The following is a 23,112-nucleotide window of genomic DNA, read 5'->3' as shown; positions in this document are numbered from 1 at the left end:
CCGAGGAGCAGGAGAGTCAATATTTTAGGAATTCCTAATGAAGGGCGTACACTCGAAATGTTGACTCTCCTGCTCTTCAGATGCTGTCTGACCTGCTGCACTTTTCCAGCATCACTCTTTCTGATGCTGATCCTCCAGCATCTGCAGTCCTCACTTTCTCCTAACTAACCTAGAGTCAATGGAACCAAGATAAACTCTCCAAGGTTACGCACCTAGTGCAGGAAAGTGGGACTACTGAAGGTAGTTTTTGATGGTACAGACTTGATGGGCTGAAGGGCCTCTTTTGTACTGTATGATTCCATGATTTTATGGATCACACCTCGCACAAAAGATATGATTGTGATTGTCAATCACTTCAATCCCAGGACATCACTGGGAGCTCCTCAGTAGCGTCTAAGGTCCAACCATTCTCAACCAATGACCATTCAATGACCTTCTTCCAACAGATAAGATAATATCGTGATAAGAGCAGGTCAGAAGATGGGGATTCCACGGTGAGTAATTCAACTCCCAACTCTCCAAAAGCTTGTCCACCATCTACAGAAGGCATAACCCAAAAGCGTGACAGAATATGTAATTGCAATGGATGACTGCAGCTCCAACAATACTCAAAAAGCTCAATATTGTTCAGGATATTTCAGCTTTATTGATTGGCTTCCCATCCACCACCTTCAAAATTCTGTGCCTTCATCACTAATGTACAGTGATAACAACTCACAAACTTGTGACCTCTGCCGTTTAGAAGCACAACGACAGCAGAAATATGCTGAAAATTCTGGAATTCCCTTCCTAACCCAGACATTATAAAACCTGTAGCGTTGCCACCACAACACCTCCGCCCCCCCACCCCCACCCCACAACACCCAATCAGGCTGCAGCAGTAGAGAAAGACAACTCATGATTGCTTTTCAAAGGCAATTTGTGGTGGCCGGCTAGGCTCACTTCCCACAAACAAAATTTTTAAAAATCAGTGCAACATTAAGTCCACTTACCACACCTCTCATTCCCCACCTGAGTCATTATTTACTCATATTAAAAATGTCCCATCTATGTAAAGTCATGTAAAAGAGAATGCAAAGGTATTTCTTACGCTGCATTCTGTAGAGCACAGCTATATTTACGTAAGTTGAGACCAGCCCCACTTTATTCCTTGCATTTACTGTGACATTGTAGATTCCAGCAGACAAAAACTTGTGCTTGATTGTAGGACCTGAAGTGGAGAAAGAAGATCATAACATGAATCACACAGAAAGAATAATGCTGAAATGCCACAATGGTAGCCTTGGAACATTTAATCCTTTAAATTCATTGAAGTTTTGATGTGAGGGCAACTTCATTTTTCTTAACTTACCTTCATCTACATAGGAAGTTTGATCACCCATGTTCCAGCTGTAAGTCACATCAGTTCCTTTCCTTAGTATTGCACTGAACAGAATGACTTCATTTTTGTGGATTACACTGGAATTCATGGTCAATAGCAGGCCTTCTGGAACTAATTGCACATAATAAGCACCAAGTTCATTAGTAGCATTGTAGAACTCATTGAAAGCTGAGACTGTGATGTAGAACACACCCTCTGTCAAAAGAAATTCAAAATATGAATATCAGCAGCAAAATGTAGATATGTGTTTACAAGTATATTACTGAGATGGAAAAAAACAAATAACAAAAGCAAAAAATTAAAACAACTGAAATAAATCTAAATGAATAAATATTTTCAAAACGTAAGGTAGTATAGTCTGTAAATCCTTTTAAACTGAGCCTCTCTTTTCTCTGTAATACCTATCATGTACTTGAGTGTGTTGTTACTTCCCAAACCCTTTCAAAGCTTTCCTGAAACTATGTTTGAACGACAAATGCAATGAATCACAAGTAATGCTCAACATTAAATTAATTCCTGCTACATCCTCCTCCGGCTCTCTGCAATCAAAGTCACAAGTAATGCTTTTTGTGACTGTAATCATGCCAAATTAGGATTGTTTTTATTCTTTTATATTGTCTGAGATAAGTTCCCCACTTAAACCATTGCAACTATCTTATACCAGGTGGCACAAGTGCACCAGTAGTGCTGTGATCAAGGACAGTGAAGGATTTTGACCCAACATAAGTGAAGGAACAGTTTTAAGTCAGAATTGTGGTAATCTAACACATTTTCTGCCCTTGAATTTCAAGGTGGTGAAGGTGGCTGGTTTAGAAGACAGTGTATAAGGATCAGCGATGGAGTGAGTAAATGTTAGAAGTGCTGAAGCATTGTCAATCAATTAAGCTGCTTTGTCCTGGATGGTGTCTAACACCTGAGTGGTGTTAGAAATGCACTCAGACAAGTGGGAATTATTACATTTCACATCTGACATATGCCTTGTAGATGCAAGAGGGGCTTTGAGGAGTCAGGAAATAAATTATTCGTTGCAGAATTCCTAGCTTTGGGCCTGCATTTGTAGCCACAGTATTTATGTACAGTTGTCTTAGTCTAGTTTCTGGTCAAAGGTAATGTTCAGGTTGTTGACAATGAAGGATTCAGTGATGATAATGCCATTGATGTCAAAGGGTGCTGATTAGATTCACTCTTGGTGGAGATAGTCAGAGCACTTTTGTGGCATGAATATTAGAACATAGAACATAGAAAAATACAGCGCAATACAGGCCCTTCGGCCCTCGATGTTGCGCCGACCGAAGCCTACCTAACCTACACTAGCCCAATAACATCCATATGCCTATCCAATGCCCGCTTAAATGACCATAAAGAGGGAGAGTCCACCACTGCTACTGGCAGGGCATTCCATGAACTCACAACCCGCTGAGTAAAAAATCTACCCCTAACATCTGTCCTATACCTACCACCCCTTAATTTAAAGCTGTGTCCCCTAGTAACAGCTGACTCCATACGCGGAAAAAGGTCCTCACTGTCAACCCTATCTAAACCCCTAATCATCTTGTACACAGCTATCAAATCTCCCCCAAACCTTCTTTTCTCCAATGAGAAAAGTCCCAAGTGCCTCAACCTTTCCTCATACGATCTTCCTACCATGCCAGGCAACATCCTGGTAAACCTCCTCTGCACTCGTTCCATTGCCTCCACATCCTTCCTATAGTATGGCGACCAAAACTGCACACAATACTCCAGATGAGGCCGCACCAGAGTCTTATACAACTGCAACATGACCTCAGGACTCCGGAACTCAAGTCCTCTACCAATAAAGCCCAGTACACCATATGCCTTCTTCACAGCACTATTTAACTGGGTGGCAACTTTCAAAGATCTGTGTACATGGACACCAAGATCCCTCTGCTCATCCACACTACCAAGTAGTCTACCATTAGCCCAGTAATCCATCTTCTTGTTACTCCTACCAAAGTGAATGACTTCACACTTAGCTACATTGAATTCCATTTGCCACCTTACTGCCCAGCTCTGCAACTTATCTATATCGCGCTGTAACCTGCCACATCCTTCTTCGCTGTCCACAACTCCACCAACTTTCGTGTTGTCCCGCAAACTTGCTCACCCAGCCTTCAAGCCCCTCCTCCAGGTCATTTAGAAAAATGACAAACAGCAATGGTCCCAAAACAGATCGTTGTGGAACACCGCTAGTAACTGCGCTCCAAGATGAACCTATACCATCAACTACTACCTTCTGTCTCCTTCCAGCCAGCTAATTCCTAATCCAAACCTCTAATGCACCCTCAATGCCATACCTCCGTAGTTTTTGCATTAGCCTGCCATGGGGTACCTTATCGAATGCCTTGCTAAAATCCATATACACATGCATATTACATGCACTGTAACCAAGTTTGGAGGTTGTTCACCTATTGCTGCATACAGACAAGGACTGTTTTAGTGTCTGAGGAATCATGAATTAAGTTTATATTAAATCAGCCGCCACTACATCCTCCTCTAGGTGTCTGTAATCTCTAACAATGTTGACTGTTCCATCCTCTTACAACACCTCTGAGTAAGGCAAGAATACATACATCTCCTGGATAAGGAGGTCTAAATATTTATTTTGTACCTATCAAATTTAGTCTAATTTAGTTTGCTGTTTAAAACTAGCACTCAGTAGAAATTGACAATTTAAATTCTGTCGGAGTTAACATCAAGCAAAGTTTTTTTTTCAAGGCTTACAGTTCACCAATAAGGGATTGAAAATTTAAGACACAGACGAGGAGGAATTTCTTCTTTTAGAGTGTAACAAATGTATGGAATCCTTTACCTCAGAGGGGAGGGTTGGGTTATTAAATATAATCAAGACTGAAATAGACAGATTTTTAATCAATAAAGATCTCACGGAATACAGGGAGAACTACCCGTTTGGATACAGAACTGGCTCAAAGGTAGAAGAAAGAGGGTGGTAATGGAGGGTTGCTTTTCAGACTGGAGGCCTGTGACCAGGGGTATGCCACAAGGATTGGTGCTGGATCCAATGCTTTTCATCATTTATATAAACGATTTGGATGTGAATCTAAGAGGTATGGTTAGTAAGTTTGCACACGACACCAAAATTGGAGGTGTAGTGGACAGTGAAGGTTACCACACAATACAGATGGACAAATGGGCTGAGGAATGGCAGATGGAGTTTAATTTTGATAAATGCGAGGTATTTTGGAAAAGCATATCAAGGAGCAGGACTTATACACTTAATGGTAAGGTCCTGGGGAGTGTTGCTGCACAAAGAGACATTGGAGTGCAGGTTCATAGTACCTTGAGAGTGGAGTCGTAGGTGGATAGGATAGTGAAGAAGGCGTTTGGTATGCTTTCCTTTATTGGTGAGAGTATTGAGTACAGGAGTTGGGAGGTCATGTTGCAACAGTACAGGACATTGGTTAGGCCACTTTTGGAATATTGCATGCAATTCTGGTTTCCTTCCTATCAGAAGGATGTTGTGAAACTTGAAAGGGTTCAGAAAAGATTTACAAGGATGTTGAGAGGGTTGAAGGAGTTGAGCTACAGGGAGAGGCTGAATAGGCTGGGGCTGTTTTCCCAGGACCATCGGAGGCTGTGGAGTGACCTTACAGAGGTTTATAAAATCATGAGAGGTATGGATAGGATAAATAGACAAAGTCTTTCCCCTGTGATGGGGAAGTCCAGAAATAGAGGGCGTAGGTTTAGGGTGAGAGGGGAAAGATATAAAAAGAGACCTAAGGGGCAACCTTTTCACTCAGAGAGTGGTGCGTGTATGGAATGAGCTGCCAGAGGAAGTGGTGGAGACTGGTACAATTACATTTAAAAGGCATCTGGATGGGTGTATGAATAGGAAGGGTTTCGAGAGATATGCGCCAAGTGTTGGCAAATGGGACTAGATTAGGTTCAGATATCAGGTCTGCATGGGAGAGTTGGACCGAAGGGTCAGTTTCTGTGCTGTATATCTCTATGACTCTCTGACTATAAAGGGATCAAGGTTTCCGTGGGAAAGGAAGGAGAGTAGAGTTGATAATTATCAAAAGGCAGAGAAGACCCAATGACTGGAATGTCCTACTTCTGTTCTTGTAATTTTATGATCCGGTGTGGGACTGTCCTTTCCCAATCCCATTCCTATATATCCCAGAGAATCAGCTGCAATGGCTTCTCCTTCTACTTCCATTTCTTCACTGCGAGAATCCATCATCATATGACCTTTGCAATTTGAGTTAAAGGAAGTACCAAGTCTCACGAGAAAAAAATCTATTTAAATGTCAGCATTCCCAATCATCCAGAATAATCATGTATCTCTCTGTTTGAGGTCTGGTCAACACAAAATGACTAAGATTGCCTGGAAGTGCCAATCTCCAGGGTTCATTCTAAGCAAATATAGAGATCAAACTCAAGTGGTGGCAGATGGAAGTCTCACTGTGTACTGATGACTGCTCTAAACTCTCAAAGCTATTAAACCACAACACAAGATAGAAGAACCACGCCTAATTCAGAAATTACTTCCGACTTATAAAATTGATAGGCTATGTTTTCTTGGTTTATTTAAAGGAGCAGCTAATAGCTGTTTGCAGATAGTTCACCAGTCAGAAAGCCAGATCACAATTTACCTGCAAACCATGCAGGCAGCAATGACAATGAACAGCAATACTTGGAAAGCAGGGAGGAAAAGGATTCCCCAATCTTTGTCAATCTGAAATTTACTTGAGAACTAACCTCCTACAAATTCAGCTGCAAGAAATCTCCCAGTTTATCACAAATTATTTGTTTTACAAGACCTTAACTTCAACTTTAAAGCACTGAAACCATCCAAAAAATTACAGGCTGATCTTGTGGGAGAGGAGACACCGTAACTCAGAGACTGAGATAATTATGAGCTATATAATCCTTGAGAGATATGAGAGAGAGGGAATGGATGAGGTGTTTCACTTAATTTGGAATGTGCAAGAGTAGGTAAAGGCCTTCATTAATTTTTAAAGTCACAGATGCGTATAGTTTTTCAATACCTCAACTTTAAAATTCACATCCTTTTTCCAAATCTCTCTATTGTCCAACTGCTGTTCTCCTCTGTAATTTTCTATGAGTCTGGGTGGGATGTTCTTCAGAGGGTCAGTGTGGAGGGGTCAAATGGCCTGCTTCCACACTGTAGGGATTCTATGTTTTTTTGTCAGACCCCTTTGAAACAATTAAAGGAATTGAAATATGTATCAAATAAATGCTGAAAAATCTAGCATGCAGGTGGTGATAATGTAATGCAATGCACTTTCCCCTCCCTGGTCACACATTTCCATTGCTTGGAAATATATCATTATTTCTTCACTGTCACTGGATCAAGATCCTGGCCAACAACACTGAAAGCACACTGAGACAACATGGGCTGCAGCAAGGTCAAAGTTTTCTTGAGGACATTTTTGGGTGGATAATAAATGTTAGCCTTGCCAGTGAAAGGTAGTGAGAAGTGACTGAGAAGGATTCTAGTCGAAGTTGACTCAGTCAGCACAACTAAGGAAATCATGCAGGACCTGGTGCTCAACAGGGAGAAGAGCATCAAACCATTGGCCCATCCTAGCAGCGGCCATTTTGGAAAGAGCCGAGGAGCTTGAAGTGCTGCTGTTGAGGTCAAAGTGCAGGTTTTGGTGAGTATCGGGCTTCACTCAGGACAGCAACCAGCATTAAGGTACGGCAAGACCAGTTCTATCGTTCTTTTTAATCTAATAGTTACTAGTGGGATAGTAATGGCAATTAGGGGAGTAGTAGGCTCCTCCTGTGAAATGTGGGAGATGAGGGAGAAGCCAGAGATCATGAGCACACTGGTACTAATGACATAGGCAGAAATAGAGATGAGGTCCTGCAAAAGGAATTTAGGAAGTTGTGTAGAAAGTTGAAAAGTAGAACCTCTAAGGATAGTGTCCTTTAGGGAAGGAAGCTGTCATCCTTACCTGGTCTGGCCTACATGTGACTCCAGAGCCACAACAATGTGGTTGACTCTTAACTGCCCTCTGGGTAATTAGGGATGGGCAATAAATGTTGGCCCAGCCAGCAATGTCCTCATCACATGAATGAATGAAAATAAAATCAGCATGCCTTTGCATGAGGGAGGTCTTGTCTCACAAATTTGATTAAGTTTTTTGAGGAAGTAATAAAGATGATTAAAGACTGTACAGCATTGCATGTTGTCCATATGGTCTTTACTAAGGCATTTGTCAATGTCCCTCATAGTAGGATGGTCCAGAAGATTAAGTCATGGGATCCATGTTGAATTGTTAAGTTGAACACAAATTGGCTTTGTCAAAGAGAGAGTTAAAAATCACAACACCAGGTTTTGTCCAACACGTTGATTTGGAAGTCCTAGCTTTTGCAGCACTACTCCTTCATCAGGTAACCAGTGGGGCATGATCATAAGACATAGAGTGTCTTATGATCCTGCTCCACAACCATCTGATGAAGGGGCAGTGCTCCAAAAGCTAGTGTTTCCAAATAAACCTGTTGGACTATAACCTGGTGTTGTGTGATTTTTAACTTTGTCCACCCCAGGTCAACACCAGCATCTTCACATCAAAGAAGACAGAGGGTGGTTGTGGAAGGATGTTTTTTCTGACTGGAGGTCTGCAGGTGACAGTATTCTCAGGGATTAGTATTGGGACCACTGTTGCCTGTAATACTATATATTATACATTTATAATAGTTTGGATGAAAATGTAAGTGATCTGATTAGTTTTCAAATGACACAAAATTTGTGGAGTTGTGGATAGTGAGAAAGCTTGTCAAAGGATACAACAGGATATAGATCAGTTGGAAAGTTGGGTGGAGAAAAAGCAGATGGAATTCAATCCTGACAAGTGTGAAGTACTGCATTTTGGGAGGTCAAATGCAAGAGGAAAGTAGCTAGTAAATGGCAGGACCCTTAGAGAATTGACATAGAAGGATCTTGGGATGCAAGTCCATATTTCCTGGAAAGTGGCAACACAAGTGGATAAGATAGTAAAGAAGATGTATGGCATGCTTGGCTTAATTAGTTCTGGCACTGAATATGAAAATTGACGGTTGTGTTGCAGCTATATAAGACTTTAGTTCGGCCACATTTGGAGTATTGTATGCAGTTCTGGTCGCTACACTATAGGAAGGATGTGGAGGCTTTAGAGAAGGTGCAAATAGATTTACCAGGACTTTACATTGACTCTGCTTTCTCCCCACAGATACTGCAAGACCTGCTGATTTTGCTAGCAATTTCCTTTCTTGTTTCAGGATTTTATTTTAAGTTGACCAGGATGTTGCCTGGATTGGAGTATATTAGCTATAAGGAGAAGTTGAACAAACCTGAATACTTTTTGCTCGAACACTGGAGGTTGAGGAGCAACCTGATAGAAGTATACAAACTGATGAGAGGCAATGGATAGGGTTTTTAGTCAGAGTCTTGTTCTCATGGTGAAAATGTCAAATACTATGTGATATAAGTTAAGGCAAGAACACAAATGTTTAAAGGAGATTTTTGAGGCAGTTTTCTTTTAAGGGGGTAGATGCCTAGAATGTGCTAGGCTAAAGTGAGGACTGCAGGTGCTGGAGATCAGAGTCGAGAGCATGTTGCTGGAAAAACACAGCAGGTCAGGCAGCATCCGAGGAGCAGCAGAATCAACGTTTCAGGCAAAAGCCCTTCATCAGCAATGAGGCTTGTGAGTGGAGGTGGTGGAGAGATAAATGGGAGGGGGGGCTGGGGGAAGATAGCTGAGAGTGCAATGGGTAGATGGAGGTGGGGGTAATGGTGATAGGTCGGAGAGGAGGGTGGAGTGGATAGATGAAGGAAGATGGACAGGTAGGACAGGTCATGAGGGCGGTGCCGAGTCGGAAGGTTGGATCTGGGTTAAGGTGGGGAGAGGGGAAAATGAGGAAACTAGTGAAATCCACATCGATTCCAATGGAGTTGGAGGGTCCCGAAGCAGAAGATGAGGCATTCTTTTTCCAGGTGTCGGGTGGTTAGGGAGTGGTGATGGAGGAGGCCCAGGACTTGCATGTTCTTTGCGGAGTGGGAGGGGGAGTTGAAGTGTTCGGCCACAGGGCAGTGGGGTTGATTGGTGCCAGAGTCCCGTTGATGTTCTCCGAAGCGCTCTGGAGAAGGCATCTTGTCTCCCCAATGTAGAGGAGACCACATCGGGAGCAACGAATACAGTAAATGACATTTGTGGATGTGCAGGTGAAACTTTGATGGATGTGGAAGGCTCCTTTGGGGTCTTGGACAGAGGTGAGGGGGAAGGTGTGGGTGCAGGTTTTGAAATTCCTGCAATGGCAGGGGAAGGTGCCAGGAGGAGAGGGTGGGTTGGCGGGGGGGTGGGGGAGGGCGTGGATCTGACAGGGGAGTCACGGAGGGAATCGTCTTTACAGAAAGCAGATAGGGGTGGAGCGGGAAATATATCTCTGGTGTGGGGTCCTTTTGCAGGTGGCAGAAATGGCAAAGAATGATGCCATGTATACGGAGATTGGTGGGGTGGAAGATGAGGACCAGGGGGGTTCTGTCCTTGTTGCGGTTGGAGAGGTGGGGTTCGAAGGCAGAGCTGTGGGAAGTGGATGGCATTGCTGGAGGGCATCATCGACCATGTGGGAGGGGAAATTGCAGTCTCCAAAGAAAGAGGCCATTTGGTGTGTTGAGTGGTGTAACTGGTCCTCCTGGGAGCAGATGTGGTGGAGGCAGAGGAATTGGGAATAAGGGAGGCAGGGTAGGAGGAGGTGTAGTCCAGATAGCTGTGGGAGTCAGTGGGTTTGTAGAAGATGTCCATGTTGAGGTGGTCACCGTTGATGGAGCTGGAGAGGTCCAGGAAGGGGACAGAGGTGTCAGAGATGGTCCAGGTGAACTTAAGGTCAGGGTGGAATGTGTTGGTGAAGTTGATGAACTGTTCAACCTCCTCGTGGAACACGAGGTAGCGCCAATACATTCATCAATGTAGTGGAGGAAAAGGTGGGGAAGGGTGCCAGGGTAACTACAGAAAATGGACTGTTCTACGTAACCGACAAAGAGACATGCATAGCTGGGGCCCATGCGGGTGCCCATGGCTACCCTTTTCACCTGGAAGCTCACTCGCCAGGTCCACGCCCCCACCAACCCACCCTTCCCTCCCGGGACTTTCCCCTGCCACCGCAGGAATTGCAAAACCTACACCCATACCTCCCCTCTCACCTCTGTCCAAGGCCCCAAAGAAGACTTCCAAATCAATCAAAGTTTCACCTGCACTTCCACAAGTCATTTACTGTTTCTATTGGTACCGATGCAGTCTCCTCTACATTGGGGAAACAGGACACCTACTCACAGAGCGCTTCAGAGAATATCTCCGGGAGACCCACACCAATCAACCCTACCATCCCGTGGCCGAACACTTCAACTCCCCATCCCACTCCACAAGGACATGCAGGTCCTGGGCCTCCTCCATCGCCACTCTCTAACCACCTGACACCTGAAGGAAGAATGCCTTATCCTCCAACCCCACAGCATTAATGTGAATTTTACCAGTTTCTTCATTTTCCCTCCCCCCACCTTATCCCAGATCCAACCTTCCAACATGGCACTGCCCTCATGGCCTGTCCTACTTGTCCATCCTCCTTCCCACCTGTCCATTCCACCCTCCTCTCTGACCTATTACCACTACCCGCACCTCCATCCACCTACTGCACTCGCAGGTACCTTCCCCCCAAACTCCACCCCCCTTCCATTTATCTCTCCACCCTCGAAGCTCACAGCCTGATTCCTGATGAAGGACTTTTGCCCGTAATGTCGATTCTCCTGCTCCTTGGAGGCTGCCTGACCTGCTGTGTTTTTCCAGCACCACATTCTTGGCCTAGAATGCGCTGCCAAGACAAGTAGTAAAAGCAGCTGTGATAGCAATGTTTCAAAGACATTTAGACAGACACATGAACAGGCAGAGAACAGAGGGAGACAGATCATGTACAGGCAGATTTAATCAGTTTAGAATGACATCATGGTCAGTGCAGACATGGCAGGCCAAAGGACCTGTTCCTGTGCTGTGCTGTTCTTTGCATATATGATAGTCACTGATAAATCCAATAATGAAATCAGAAGGAAATCTCTGCATGAAGAGTGGTGAGAATGTGGCACTTGCTAAACACAAGACAGAACTAAACCCCACTAATAATGGAGAATCTAGTGACTGTGAAGAACAGTTCTCCTCAGATCCCATGGGAAAAATAACAGCTTTCACACTCCAAATTTATCTCAAACTACTATGGAATCTGTTAACTACATGGTCCCATTATGATGTAGGAAATGCAGAAGCCTATTTGCACACCATGAAGTCTCAAATACAGCAATGACATTGAGTCAATAAACAATTTTAGTTAGGTTGATAGAGAGAGAAATGCAGCCAGAATATCAGAAGAAATACCCTGCTCTTCTTAACAGAAGTAAGATGGATTCTTGACTTTTTTAGTCACTCGTGTGACAAGGATGGTACTGACTGGCCAGCATTTATTGCCTGTCCCTAGTTACCCTTGAGAAGGGCAATTTATCATGTTAATCAAAAAGTGGCACCTTTGGCTAAAATGTCTGGAGTGGGGCATGACCCAAAAGCTTTTTGATTTCAATGTTAAAACCAAGTCCAACCAGGTAGTGGTGATGTTTGCAGTCCACATAAGCAATAGGCCTAACTCTTAAGCACCCTTTCTAGCCTGTATCACTTAATGTCCACTTTATTCAACACAGCTTCTAACCTATTTTAATACAGCTGTTGAACAAGTTTCCCACTTGTCACTTAAATGAGTGTCTCGTCATACACAAGGTTCCAAAACACATCAATTGGAAGCAGTTTCTGATTTGAAAGCTAAAATATTTGGATATTCAGGTATCAAGCTACACCTGATTTCTCTTTTTTTTGGTGAATAAATTGTTTTGTAATGTCAAATTAAAACAATATATTTGAACTATTCGTATTCTACTTAATGCTCTGAAAAGAAGATTGTATGAAAGGCATTTCTATGAATTTAAATTCTCCTTAATCGCTCCAGACTGAATATGCAAGTAGTTATGACAGTAATCACATACTTAAAATGTTAAAGATTTCAGTTTTTTGCAGGCAGATTGCATTCATATATTTTTCTTATTTCCTATTTGGTCTCCTGTTGACCTGCACAGATGTGAGAGATGACACCTTCTTGACTTCTGTCATGCAGGATGTGAGAAACACCGAACCAGTAACTTCCCTTTCCAATTAAAATCCTCTCAATAATGAGTTGCCTGACAGATCCAAAAGTCAATTTACAAAGTATTGCAGGATTGAACACTCTTCGAAACAATGTGGACAGACTGTGCCATTGGAATGCTACTTAAGGGAAGATTGATTGAAGCTGTGAAATTATATGGAATACAGAGGAATTCGATTATCTGGCATTCAATTATCTGGCAAGATTGCAAGGTCCCGATGCTTGGCTAAACTATGCTATCCAGCATTGGATTATCCAGAATTTGATCAACCGAATGAAATACTCTCTGCTCATGTTCTTTGGATAATCGAGGCTCCTCTGTAATCTTTGGAGGTGATGGATATTAATCACTCAGGACAGAACAACTCATTACAATGGCATCTGTTGTGAGGGAATCAAGAGAAACAATCTGCTCACCAACCTTTGGTAAACTTGTGTCGTCCAGAAGCAAATGTACCGTCAAAGCTACTCTGCATTCCACTGACAATAAGTAGCGGTGAGCCATCTCCAAAGTCAAATGAAAACTTGACTTCCTCAGAAAAGGTATGAACACTAAAGCCCAAGATTTGAGTGGCATAGCTACCATCTGGCTGTAGCAGAAGCTTTGCACTGTTGGTATTAAAGGGGAATAATGCCTGTAAACCCACAATGGGAGTTCTTACTTTTACAACACCTGGAAGCAATCGACTGAAAGGACTGCTGTATAGTGGGCTGGAAATTATTACTTTAACATAGTAATTGCCTCCTGCTTGTGCTTGGTAATTAATCATGCTAACAAGATTGCACCTGTGAGAAAAAAAGAAACATTTTTAGTTCAAGGACCAACATCATTAACTTGTTGTGCAACAACATCAGTTAACTGAAGGCTACAAAATGTATTCCACTTACTTTTTGTATGCAATATAATTTCTGAAAGTGTACCTACAATTTCACCTCTCGAAAAATTAGCTCACAAGGTTTGAATTCCATTTGCAACCCAGACTGTGGAAAATTGTCACCATTTTTGCATCAAAAGACAGGAGGGGTGAAGAAACTTGTTATCTAACTGAATGAGCCTAATTTTGATTCTTTAAACTGACTAATAGTACAACAAATAGTACAAAACTATGCACTGAATTTATTAAAATCCATGCACAAAGATATACTGTTTTCAAAACACAATGAGCTCATCTGTATCACTTACATTCTGGCTTATGAGTGAGCCAAACAAATTCATTGCTTGCTGCTCCATTACACTGAAATAAAGACAAACCTTTATAATACTGGGCATGCAGGCTCAGAATAAACAGACATGACCATAAATTAACAAATCATCAGTCTTCACATGAACATTATTCTGATATTTTAGATCTGGCAAATATTAATTCCTGTCAGTTTGTAATTGGGATAACTTTTTACAAAGGAGTTCAACAAACAAATAGATATAGAAAGCAGGATATAGCTGTTCACAAATTATATTGTGGAATATTAGAGCAGTATCATGACTTATGAATTTTACAAAGTTTCCTCATTACCAGTATTTTGAATAAAATGTTAAGATTTCAAAATTATATAGATTACCCTGGATCTGAAAACTCAACTGAAGGTTAGTTGTAAACACCAGCGTACAGTTGTACATTATATCATCTCAAATAATTATATATATTTAAAGAAATAAAAGTAGCCTGTACATTGATGTGTATATCAGTGTATACTTACTCTTGAGTAAAAATAAATGGATTGGAGTGAGGTACTGAAATGATCCACTGAAAGGTAACTTCTGTACCAGTTTGTACTGATGCTGTTGCATTAATGTAGTCTTTGAACTTGATCACTCTTGGTGAATTCAGAATTAAATTAAGACCAGTAATAGGCTCCTCAACAACAGCAATGGCTGTTGATACAACAGTACTTACGTTATTGGAAGCAGTAGCACTCAAATGGTATTGACCAACAGCAGCATACTTATGATAAAAAGCAAAATTCAAGCAACGAAGAGAAGTTTCCAAGCATCCAGTTCGAGAATCAAGGTAATGTGGTTCAAAAAGGTCATTTGTTCCATCCCCGTAGTCTATTGCAATGATATAGTCTTGTTTAGGCTTTACATTAAGTACGATGTTACTGACTTTGTTCAGTGCTACTCGAGCCACAGTAATAGTAGTACTCATTATAGGATACTGAGCAACTGTTGTCATGCTGGCTCTGGCACAGCTCACTTCATTTTGTGCAACAACCTCAATACTTATTAAACCAGTTGAGTTAATCGCCATAATCAACTGAAAGGAAAGAATTAACATGCTGGTTAGAGTTTCGTACATATTTATATTTTCTAACTGTGGGCCATAGTTGCAAAAGAAATTAGAAATTTCGTTTTCTTTATCATTTCCAATGAATAATGCAAATTCAAAATGTTATTAAATCAAACGATGTCAACGCTTAAGAAATTGTGGAGTATTTATAATTAGAGCATTTGTCTTTGGCAATTTAACAAAATAGTTGATAGGAGAAAGCTGATATCTGTTCACTTCCCTGCAATGTTATGGAAATCTGACATTTTGACTTTGAAAGACTTTGAAGAGCAAATCAAGCAATGATATGCACAAAGCAATTACATTGATTAAAAGGGGTCAAACATTTTGATTCTTGAATTGTGAACAAGAGCTATTAGTTGACAGTTAAGTGTGTTACAATGCCAACTAACTGTTATATAATTAGACTTACTGAAAACGGCGAAGAGTTCATCAAGAACACTTTTCTAACACTTGGGAAGCAAAATTTAAACTCATGGAATAGGTCAATAAAAGGAGAATCTATGCAATGAAGGTGATTCTCTACATTAAAATTTCTAACATTGTGAATGTGTGCGATCAATGTCTAAAAGCTTCAATACTCCAATTTTTAAAAAGTTTAGAATACCCAAGTGAAAATTGAAAAATTTAAGGTGGCAGTGAACAATTTTTACTGGGAATTAAATATTTTATTTCCCAAGAAATGTTTTGTATCAAAGTTAGTATGTTCAAAACGTTGTTCTGCTTCAATGACCAAAACATTTATTATAAGTGCAAACATCCTAAGTGGGAAGTGCTAACGACAACCAAAATACATTTTTGTAAAATAAAACAAAATGAAAGCACCAAAAGCTGTGTTCAAGAATTCTGACTGAAAGATTGCTCTTCCTAATTTTTATTTGTTCATGGGATGTGAGTATCACCAGCTACACTGGCTTCTATTGCCCATTCCTGATATTTGTTGTAATCATTTCCTTTGCACAATCTTAAATGGAATTAGGACAAAAATGTTTTTTTTAAATCACAGCTTGTTAAGAGCTAAAGTTCAGAAGAAAAACCTCAAGAATTACTTTGTTTAACTGTGTATGTTCAACAGACCTCGCAACTAATGCTGAGCAGAGGCAAATTTTGGATCTTAACATCGCACTAATTGATTTAGGTTGATGAGTGTGAACAGGAGTCAAAGTCACTCTTTGGTGCTTCTGGTGGCATTACTAAATGTGCAACCAACAAATCAGTTTGATTCAAGAGCCAGGACCCAGTTTCTGCAGCTAATACAACCCAACACAACTCCTATCACTATCCCAACCCTGGCTCATTGAAATGCTTCATCCCAAATAGGCTAAGCCCAACCTAACTCCTTATGGCATCCCTGACCTGACCCAGTATAACACCTTCAGACATATGGTGTGTTTGGAGAGACAAAAATTATTCTCATTATAGAGAGAAAGGCAATAGAGACATTTAAAATATGAAAGGTCTAGTAGAGGGAAAGTATTTCCTCTTGCAAATGAGTTGGCAATCAAATGTCACAGATTTAAAATAATTGTGGAAAAACCTATAACGTTAAGAAGGTGAAAGGATATCATCTGGAAGACAGTCCGAATCTAAATGCACCATGTGAGAGGTAGATGCCAATCTGATCACAAAACACTGGAAGTGCTTTTCTCGGATTATGGTAATAGCTGGAAATAAATTGAATGACCCTTTCAAAAGACGGCCCAGGCACAATAGTTTGAATGTCTTCCACTCAACCCAAAATATTCTGAGCTCCAACAGTAACCAATAGTTTAAAATGAAGGAAGCAACAGCTGATAGGCCATCCACTGTTAGCAGAGTAATTAAAATATGAAATGAAATGATGCCTTCTGTTAAACTATGAATGATAATTCATCAAATCTCACATGGATTTTTTTTTCTAAGTCCACATCTTGGAAAAAGAACTCTGTGACAACACAGGCAAACAATCTCTTTGCTAATCAAGGAGAACAATAATCTGCTTGTTGCCTTTGGTGGGTCAGAGATGTCTAAAGCAAATAATACATTTCCACTTTTTAAATATGCTTTTGTTATAGGATAGGGTTCAGTTTTTAATGCATTCTTTGCACAAATAGGAAAACATAGTCTATTGATTTGACCTTGAAATAATTTATTAATGCAATAAACATGGAATTTTCTTTTAAAAAGAGATCATTATTTTTTCGGTAGTTTTATTTTAGCCCAAATCAAAGGGACAAATCCAGCTCAGAATTTTACATTGTATCAAATACTTCTTTATTTCTGAATATTGCTACACAACATTAGAATGCTGGGAACGTTTTTTCAGCTCTTGTAATAAAATTTGAACTTCATGAACATCTCTGTTGAGAAAATCTTTCAGACAATAACAAGAATTATTGATTGAACGTGGACAGTGAAATTTCAACTTAAAATACAACAAACCATTTAGCAGAAGAAATTGCATCATATATCCCTGGTGCAGAGAGTTGCACTTACTAAGAAATTGCAATTTTTACCTGTTAGCAGGTTTTGAGAAGATTTGTAGCTCAGGTTGAGGTTCTGGATGTAGGTTTGCTCACTGAGCTGGGAGGTTCATTTTCAGACGTTTCATCACCATACTAGGTAACGTCTTCATTGAGCCTCTGGATGAAGCACTAGTGGTGTAGCCCGCTTTCTATATATGATTTTGGGTTTCGTTGGGTTGGTGATGTCATTTCCTGTGATGACATCATTTCCCATGGTGATATTATTTCCTGTTCTTTTTCTCAGGGGGTGGTAAATGGGATCCAAGTCAATGTGTTTATTGATAGAGTTCTGGCTAGAACACCATGCTTCTAGGAATTCTCGTGTGTATCTCTGTTTGGCTTGTCTTCAAACAGATGTGTTGTCCCAGTTGAAGTGGTGCCCTTCCTCATCTGTGTGTAAGGATACTAGTGAGAGTGGGTCATGTCTTGTATTGTGTCTGTTTGTGTTGCTTTCTTGTAGACGCTGGTTTGAAGTTCCCCATTGGCTGTTCGCTGTACTGTGATATCTAAGAATGGCAGTTTGTTGTTGTTTTTCTCCTCTTAAGTGAATTTTATGCCAATAAGGATTTTATTGATAGTCTTGGAGGTTTCCTTTAATTTCTTTCATTACAACATATACAGATCAAATATTGAACTACAGGAGCAATCATCCCAACACCCACAATCGAAGCTGCATTAGAACATTATTTCAATGAGCCACCACACACTGCAACACAGGAACTACGAAGAGCAGAGGAAAATCACCTATACCATGTATTCAAAAAGAACGGGTTCCCAATGAACACAGTCTGCTGATTTCTCAGCAACAAACCCAAACAAGCAGACAAAACACGTCCAGAAACCCTAGCCACTCTCCCCTACATCAAAGTCATCTTGAAAACGACTGCCAGATATTCAGACCCTTTGGCATCATGGGAGCCCACAAACCCACCAACATACTAAAACAGCAGCTAATGAACTTGAAAGACCCTATACAGACAAGAAGCAAAACTAATGTCATCTACAAAATACTTTGCAAGAACTATATAAACACTACATTGAACAAACAGGCAGAGAACTAGCCACCCGGACACATGAATATCAACTAGCCACAAAAAGACATGACTCACTTTCACTAGTATCCTTACATACGGATGAGAAAGGACACCACTTCGACTGGGACAATACATCCATTCGAGGACAAGCCAAACAGAGACACGCATGAGACTATAGGAAAACATATGGAAATAAATAGAAACATGGCATTCCAACCGGACCTCTATCAACAAACACATTGACTTGGATTTCATTTACCATCCACTGAGAAAAAGAACAGGGAGTGACATCACCATGGAAAATGACATCACCAACCCACAGAAACCCAAACACATAAATAGAAAGCAGGCTACACCAGCAGTGCTTCATCCGGAGGCTCACTGAAGATGGTACCTAGTATGGTGACTTAATGTCTGAAAATGAACCTTCCAGCTCAGTGAGCAAACCCACATCCAGAAATTTTTTCCTGTGTTTCGGAGTTTCATTTTCTATCTGTAACTTTTGCCCTCTTTGGTCTTTTCAAACCTGCATCGACTGAAGTTGAATAGTTGAATGACAAATTGCAGAGACATCATCCACAACTCTTTTTGAATTTATTAGGATGTACATGAGGGGGCCAGGAGATATGAAGGCTGGTTACCTTCCAATTCGCTGATATTGCATTATGAAAAATAACCTTCTCAACTTGATATCTGACTGTGCAATAAGGTCAGGAACTCAATGACATGGAGATGATCCCTCTACACATTGTTCCTTCAAAATGCTTGACCAACATACCATCTGTATCTGTATTTCATCATACCTGATTTGGACCTACAAGAGTGTGGTTCATTGTGCCATCTGAGTACAACCACAGAAAGATATAATTTGATCCACTCCCAAGCCTCGCTTTCCATTTTGCCATGGTAGGTTGAAGTGGACTATAGGAAAACATATGGAAATAAATGAATACCAAACATATCAAAATTGTAACCTGATACTATGTTAAAAGCAATGCTGGCAAGGGAATTGAGAGTGTATATAATCACAGACTAACAATTCATGAAGGGAGCTTATCATTGGTCAAGGGCCAATAAAGTTTTGCAGTAAATTATGGTTTATAAATTATAAATTATTAACATCAAGGTTGAAGGGATGAGTGATGTTACACTGAAGTAACTTTTTAAAACACTTAGCCTTGAAAATAAACATGACTCAACTATCGAAGTGACTTTTCTGCAAAAATTCAAAATGATCATGGAATGACTACATTTCACGACAACCTAATTTTACAGAGCAGGTTCAAGAATCTACGGGACAATCTCTTGCAGCTATTTGAGGATAAGAGATCATCCTTTGAAAGAAGCAGTCATGAGTTTAATAACTTATCATCAACACCAAACTAATTTTGAAAATCAAATCCAAATTTGCTCCAGAAAGCATTCTAGAAAATTAATTCTCCCGCTTTCAGAGCACTGATAAGTTTCCCTTTGTCCCACCGAAAAGTCTTAATAATCTGGAGGTTACTTCAGCCATCTCCAGCATATCTTGCCCTCCCCTCCCATTCAGCATTCCAAAGAAACAACTTCTGTTAGACTCATCCATCACCTTTACTGCCTGCTGCCTTTCCTTGGCACCTTTCCATTCCTTCATAAAAAAGAATAACATCTACCCATTAATTTTTGTCCTCCCACACCACAGTACAGGGTCTGGAGTCCATAAAAGGCAACAGTTTACATATACCTCAGTCAATTTGGTGGATTTATTCATAGCTCATGATATTGTAAATGCTACATCAGGGAAATCAAGTGGAGATTTTGCAATAACATTTCTCAGTGCCTGCATTCTGCCTATAAGTGCATCCCTTAGCTGACTGTCGTTTGCTCATGAAATTCACTGAATAAGATGGTAGGAGCTGCAGCAGCTTCTGACCTGCCACCTTCTCAAGAGGTTTACTCTGCTTGCTGCACCAACTTATTTTTCGATACCCATATTACAGTGATATTCCAACAGCCGGTTTTGCAATGACAGTGGTAGCTTCCAATACGGTACAAAAGTTCTCATTCCTGTGCAGGTCAGCTGCATTTGAGTCATGTTTAAAAAATCTGTCCATCTTCACTATATTTATGATTATTACAGCAATTCCTTTTTGTGGAATCAATATCTGCTTAAATTTCCATTAAATGCAACTTGAAGAAGGTAGTCAATGGAGCGCATAACTCAGTCGGTTCAATGTAACTAAAATTACACAGATCTTCCTTTTGGCAATCCCCCACCAGACTGATTATCTAAGATTCCATCTCGGTGGCCTGAGGAGGTTTCAATCCACATCCAACACACTTTGACAGCTGTGACAAATTCCACCACAACATCTGAGACAATCCCCAACATTCTAAAACATACAATAACACTCCGACAAAGAAAGATCAATTTGTCCTGTCTCCCAAGATTAACAGAATGGTGATGTTGTTTTAGGACCAAAAATATATCAGAAATGTTATGGCCCGCATCCTCATCAATAATTAGTTCATCTTTGGACTATGTTCTATTTCTGCTCCAAAGTTCAGTGAAAATCATCCATTACTATTGAGTTATGTTGCTTAGAATCAGACAAGTCAGGATATAAGCATTATGCTCCTCCCATCTTCAAGCTTGCAAGTAAATAAATTAGCTTCCTTGCATTTGAGAGATGAGCTTGTTCTCACCCATAACTTAGCCCAGCTGAAGATATGGCTTCTGTTGTTGGCAAGTATTTATGTTGTACTCAAAGCGCTGGCATATACCATATCTTTGGAGGTCTCTCGATTTGGATTTGTGCTAACTGATTTTCCAAACTGAAATAATCCCAGTCAATCTTCCCAAAATCAGCAAATAACTCATCCAATACAAATGCTTCCTAATTTTTGACAACTCAGTGTCATTCTATAACTAAATTGTGATAACAGAATTTGTAAAATTAATCATGCAGCACAAATTCCGTAATACTACATCTCAGGCATCTGTCAACAGACAGCGTCAAATAGAAAGCACTATTGCTTTTAAAGATAAAAGTTGCAATTTCAACAAGTGGGGAGATTTGAATGCCATAAGTTTGACAGTTCCAATGAGCTTATACACTTTTAGACACATTCATATCTCCTTTGAACAATTTCAAAAAATGGACCTCTCCAAAAGAGTAACTCACCTCTTTTAAATGGCATGCTACCTAGCCAAAGAACTCCAACATTATTGGGGAACCTCAACAGCAAAAACTGGATTTGTTTGAAGGCAGTGATATGTTTTAATGTGCAGTTGCCTCGAGGACACAAAAACCATCCTGGTGGTAAAAGCAGGTGCTGGCTTTGGGGCACAGGACTTCTTGAACTGGTGCTCTTTGCCATACTGGCAACTCGCTCAGAGATATTTTCAATTTTTATCAAATTCCAGGCCACGAATGGTTTTTGGGGGTTGCAAGTTTTTCTTTGTTATTCATTCATGGGATATAGGAATTATTGGCTAAGGCACCCATTCTTATTTCCCATCCTTAATTACTCTGAAGACGTTGGCGATGAACTGCAGTTTTCAATCACTGCAATCCTCAGAATGTTGGGACATGTATTCTGCCGTTAGTAAGACAGTTCTGGGATACTGACCCAGAAAAGTGAAGAATGGTATTATTCTTGCAAGTCAAGATGGTGCATAGCTTGGATAGGAACTTGCATGTGACAATATTCTATTGCATCCCAGGTTGTAAAGGTTACAGGACCAGAAGGTGTTCCAAAGGAACCATTTACGGCATGTTGTCGATGGTACACAATGCTGCAACTTGATGGTGAAGGGAGTGAATGTTGGAAATGTTGAATAGGATATCAATCAAACAGCTGCCTTGTCCTGGATGTTGTCAAACTTGAGTGTTGCTATAGCTGCACTCAACCAGGCAAATGAAGTATTCCTCAGTTCTGAGGAAGGGTCACAGAACCTGACATGTTAACTCTGATTTCTCTCCACAGATGCTGCCAGACCTGCTGGGTTTTTCCAGAATTTCTGTTTTTCCTTCTGATTTTCAGCATCCACAGGATTTTCAAATTCTTTCTGAAGAGAACTCTATCACATTCCTGACTTGTTCCTTGTATATAGTGGATAGGCATTGGGAAGACAGGTGATGATTTGCTCACTGAAGACTTCCTAACCTCTGAACTGCTCTTGTAACCACATTATTTGTTAGTATATGTAACTAACAACATGTCAGCTCAAGCCTGGATATTGGTCAGGTCTCACTGCATATGGACAGGCTACTTCAGTACTGAAGCTGTCACAACTAGTGATGAACATTGTGTAATCTTCAACAAACATTTCTATTTGGGACCTTACAATGGAGGGAAGATAAGTTATAAAGCAGCTGAAGATGGTTGGGCCTAGGACATATTTCGAAGGAACTCCTGCAGTGATATGTTGTGTTGATATAACTGAACCTCACCCCCACGAAGAGAAACAACCTTATCACATCTACCCTGTCAAATACCCCTAAGGATCTTGTTGTTTCAATAAGAACCCCCACATGCTTCTAAACTCCAACACGTACAGGCCTAACCTCCTCAACCTCCCCTCATAAAGAAAATTTCTCCATACTTAGAATCAATTAACATTCTCTGGGCTGCCTCCAATGCCAATACATCTTTCCTTCAATACAGAGACCAAAATTCATCACAGTATTCCAGCTGTG

The 23,112-nt window shown here is 40.6% G+C and overlaps 1 protein-coding gene across 1 annotated transcript in view; it reads right to left on the bottom strand.

The window, feature by feature from the left end:
* The window catches only part of LOC140480584 (polycystin-1-like protein 1), a 296,146-nt gene that overhangs the window by 173,500 nt on the left and 99,534 nt on the right, over window positions 1-23,112 (bottom strand). Inside the window, exons 12-16 of the mRNA XM_072575633.1 lie at window positions 19,234-19,351; window positions 14,303-14,859; window positions 13,026-13,390; window positions 1,352-1,576; window positions 1,091-1,210 (exon numbers count right to left, since the gene is read on the bottom strand). Of these exons, the coding sequence (XP_072431734.1) occupies window positions 1,091-1,210; window positions 1,352-1,576; window positions 13,026-13,390; window positions 14,303-14,859; window positions 19,234-19,351 (1,385 nt within the window). The remainder of the gene's footprint in view (window positions 1-1,090; window positions 1,211-1,351; window positions 1,577-13,025; window positions 13,391-14,302; window positions 14,860-19,233; window positions 19,352-23,112) is intronic.

The sequence above is a fragment of the Chiloscyllium punctatum genome, chromosome 8 (assembly GCF_047496795.1).
Source record: "Chiloscyllium punctatum isolate Juve2018m chromosome 8, sChiPun1.3, whole genome shotgun sequence".
Classification (NCBI taxonomy): Eukaryota; Metazoa; Chordata; class Chondrichthyes; order Orectolobiformes; family Hemiscylliidae; genus Chiloscyllium; species Chiloscyllium punctatum.
This window is presented reverse-complemented; position numbering and strand designations above follow the sequence as displayed.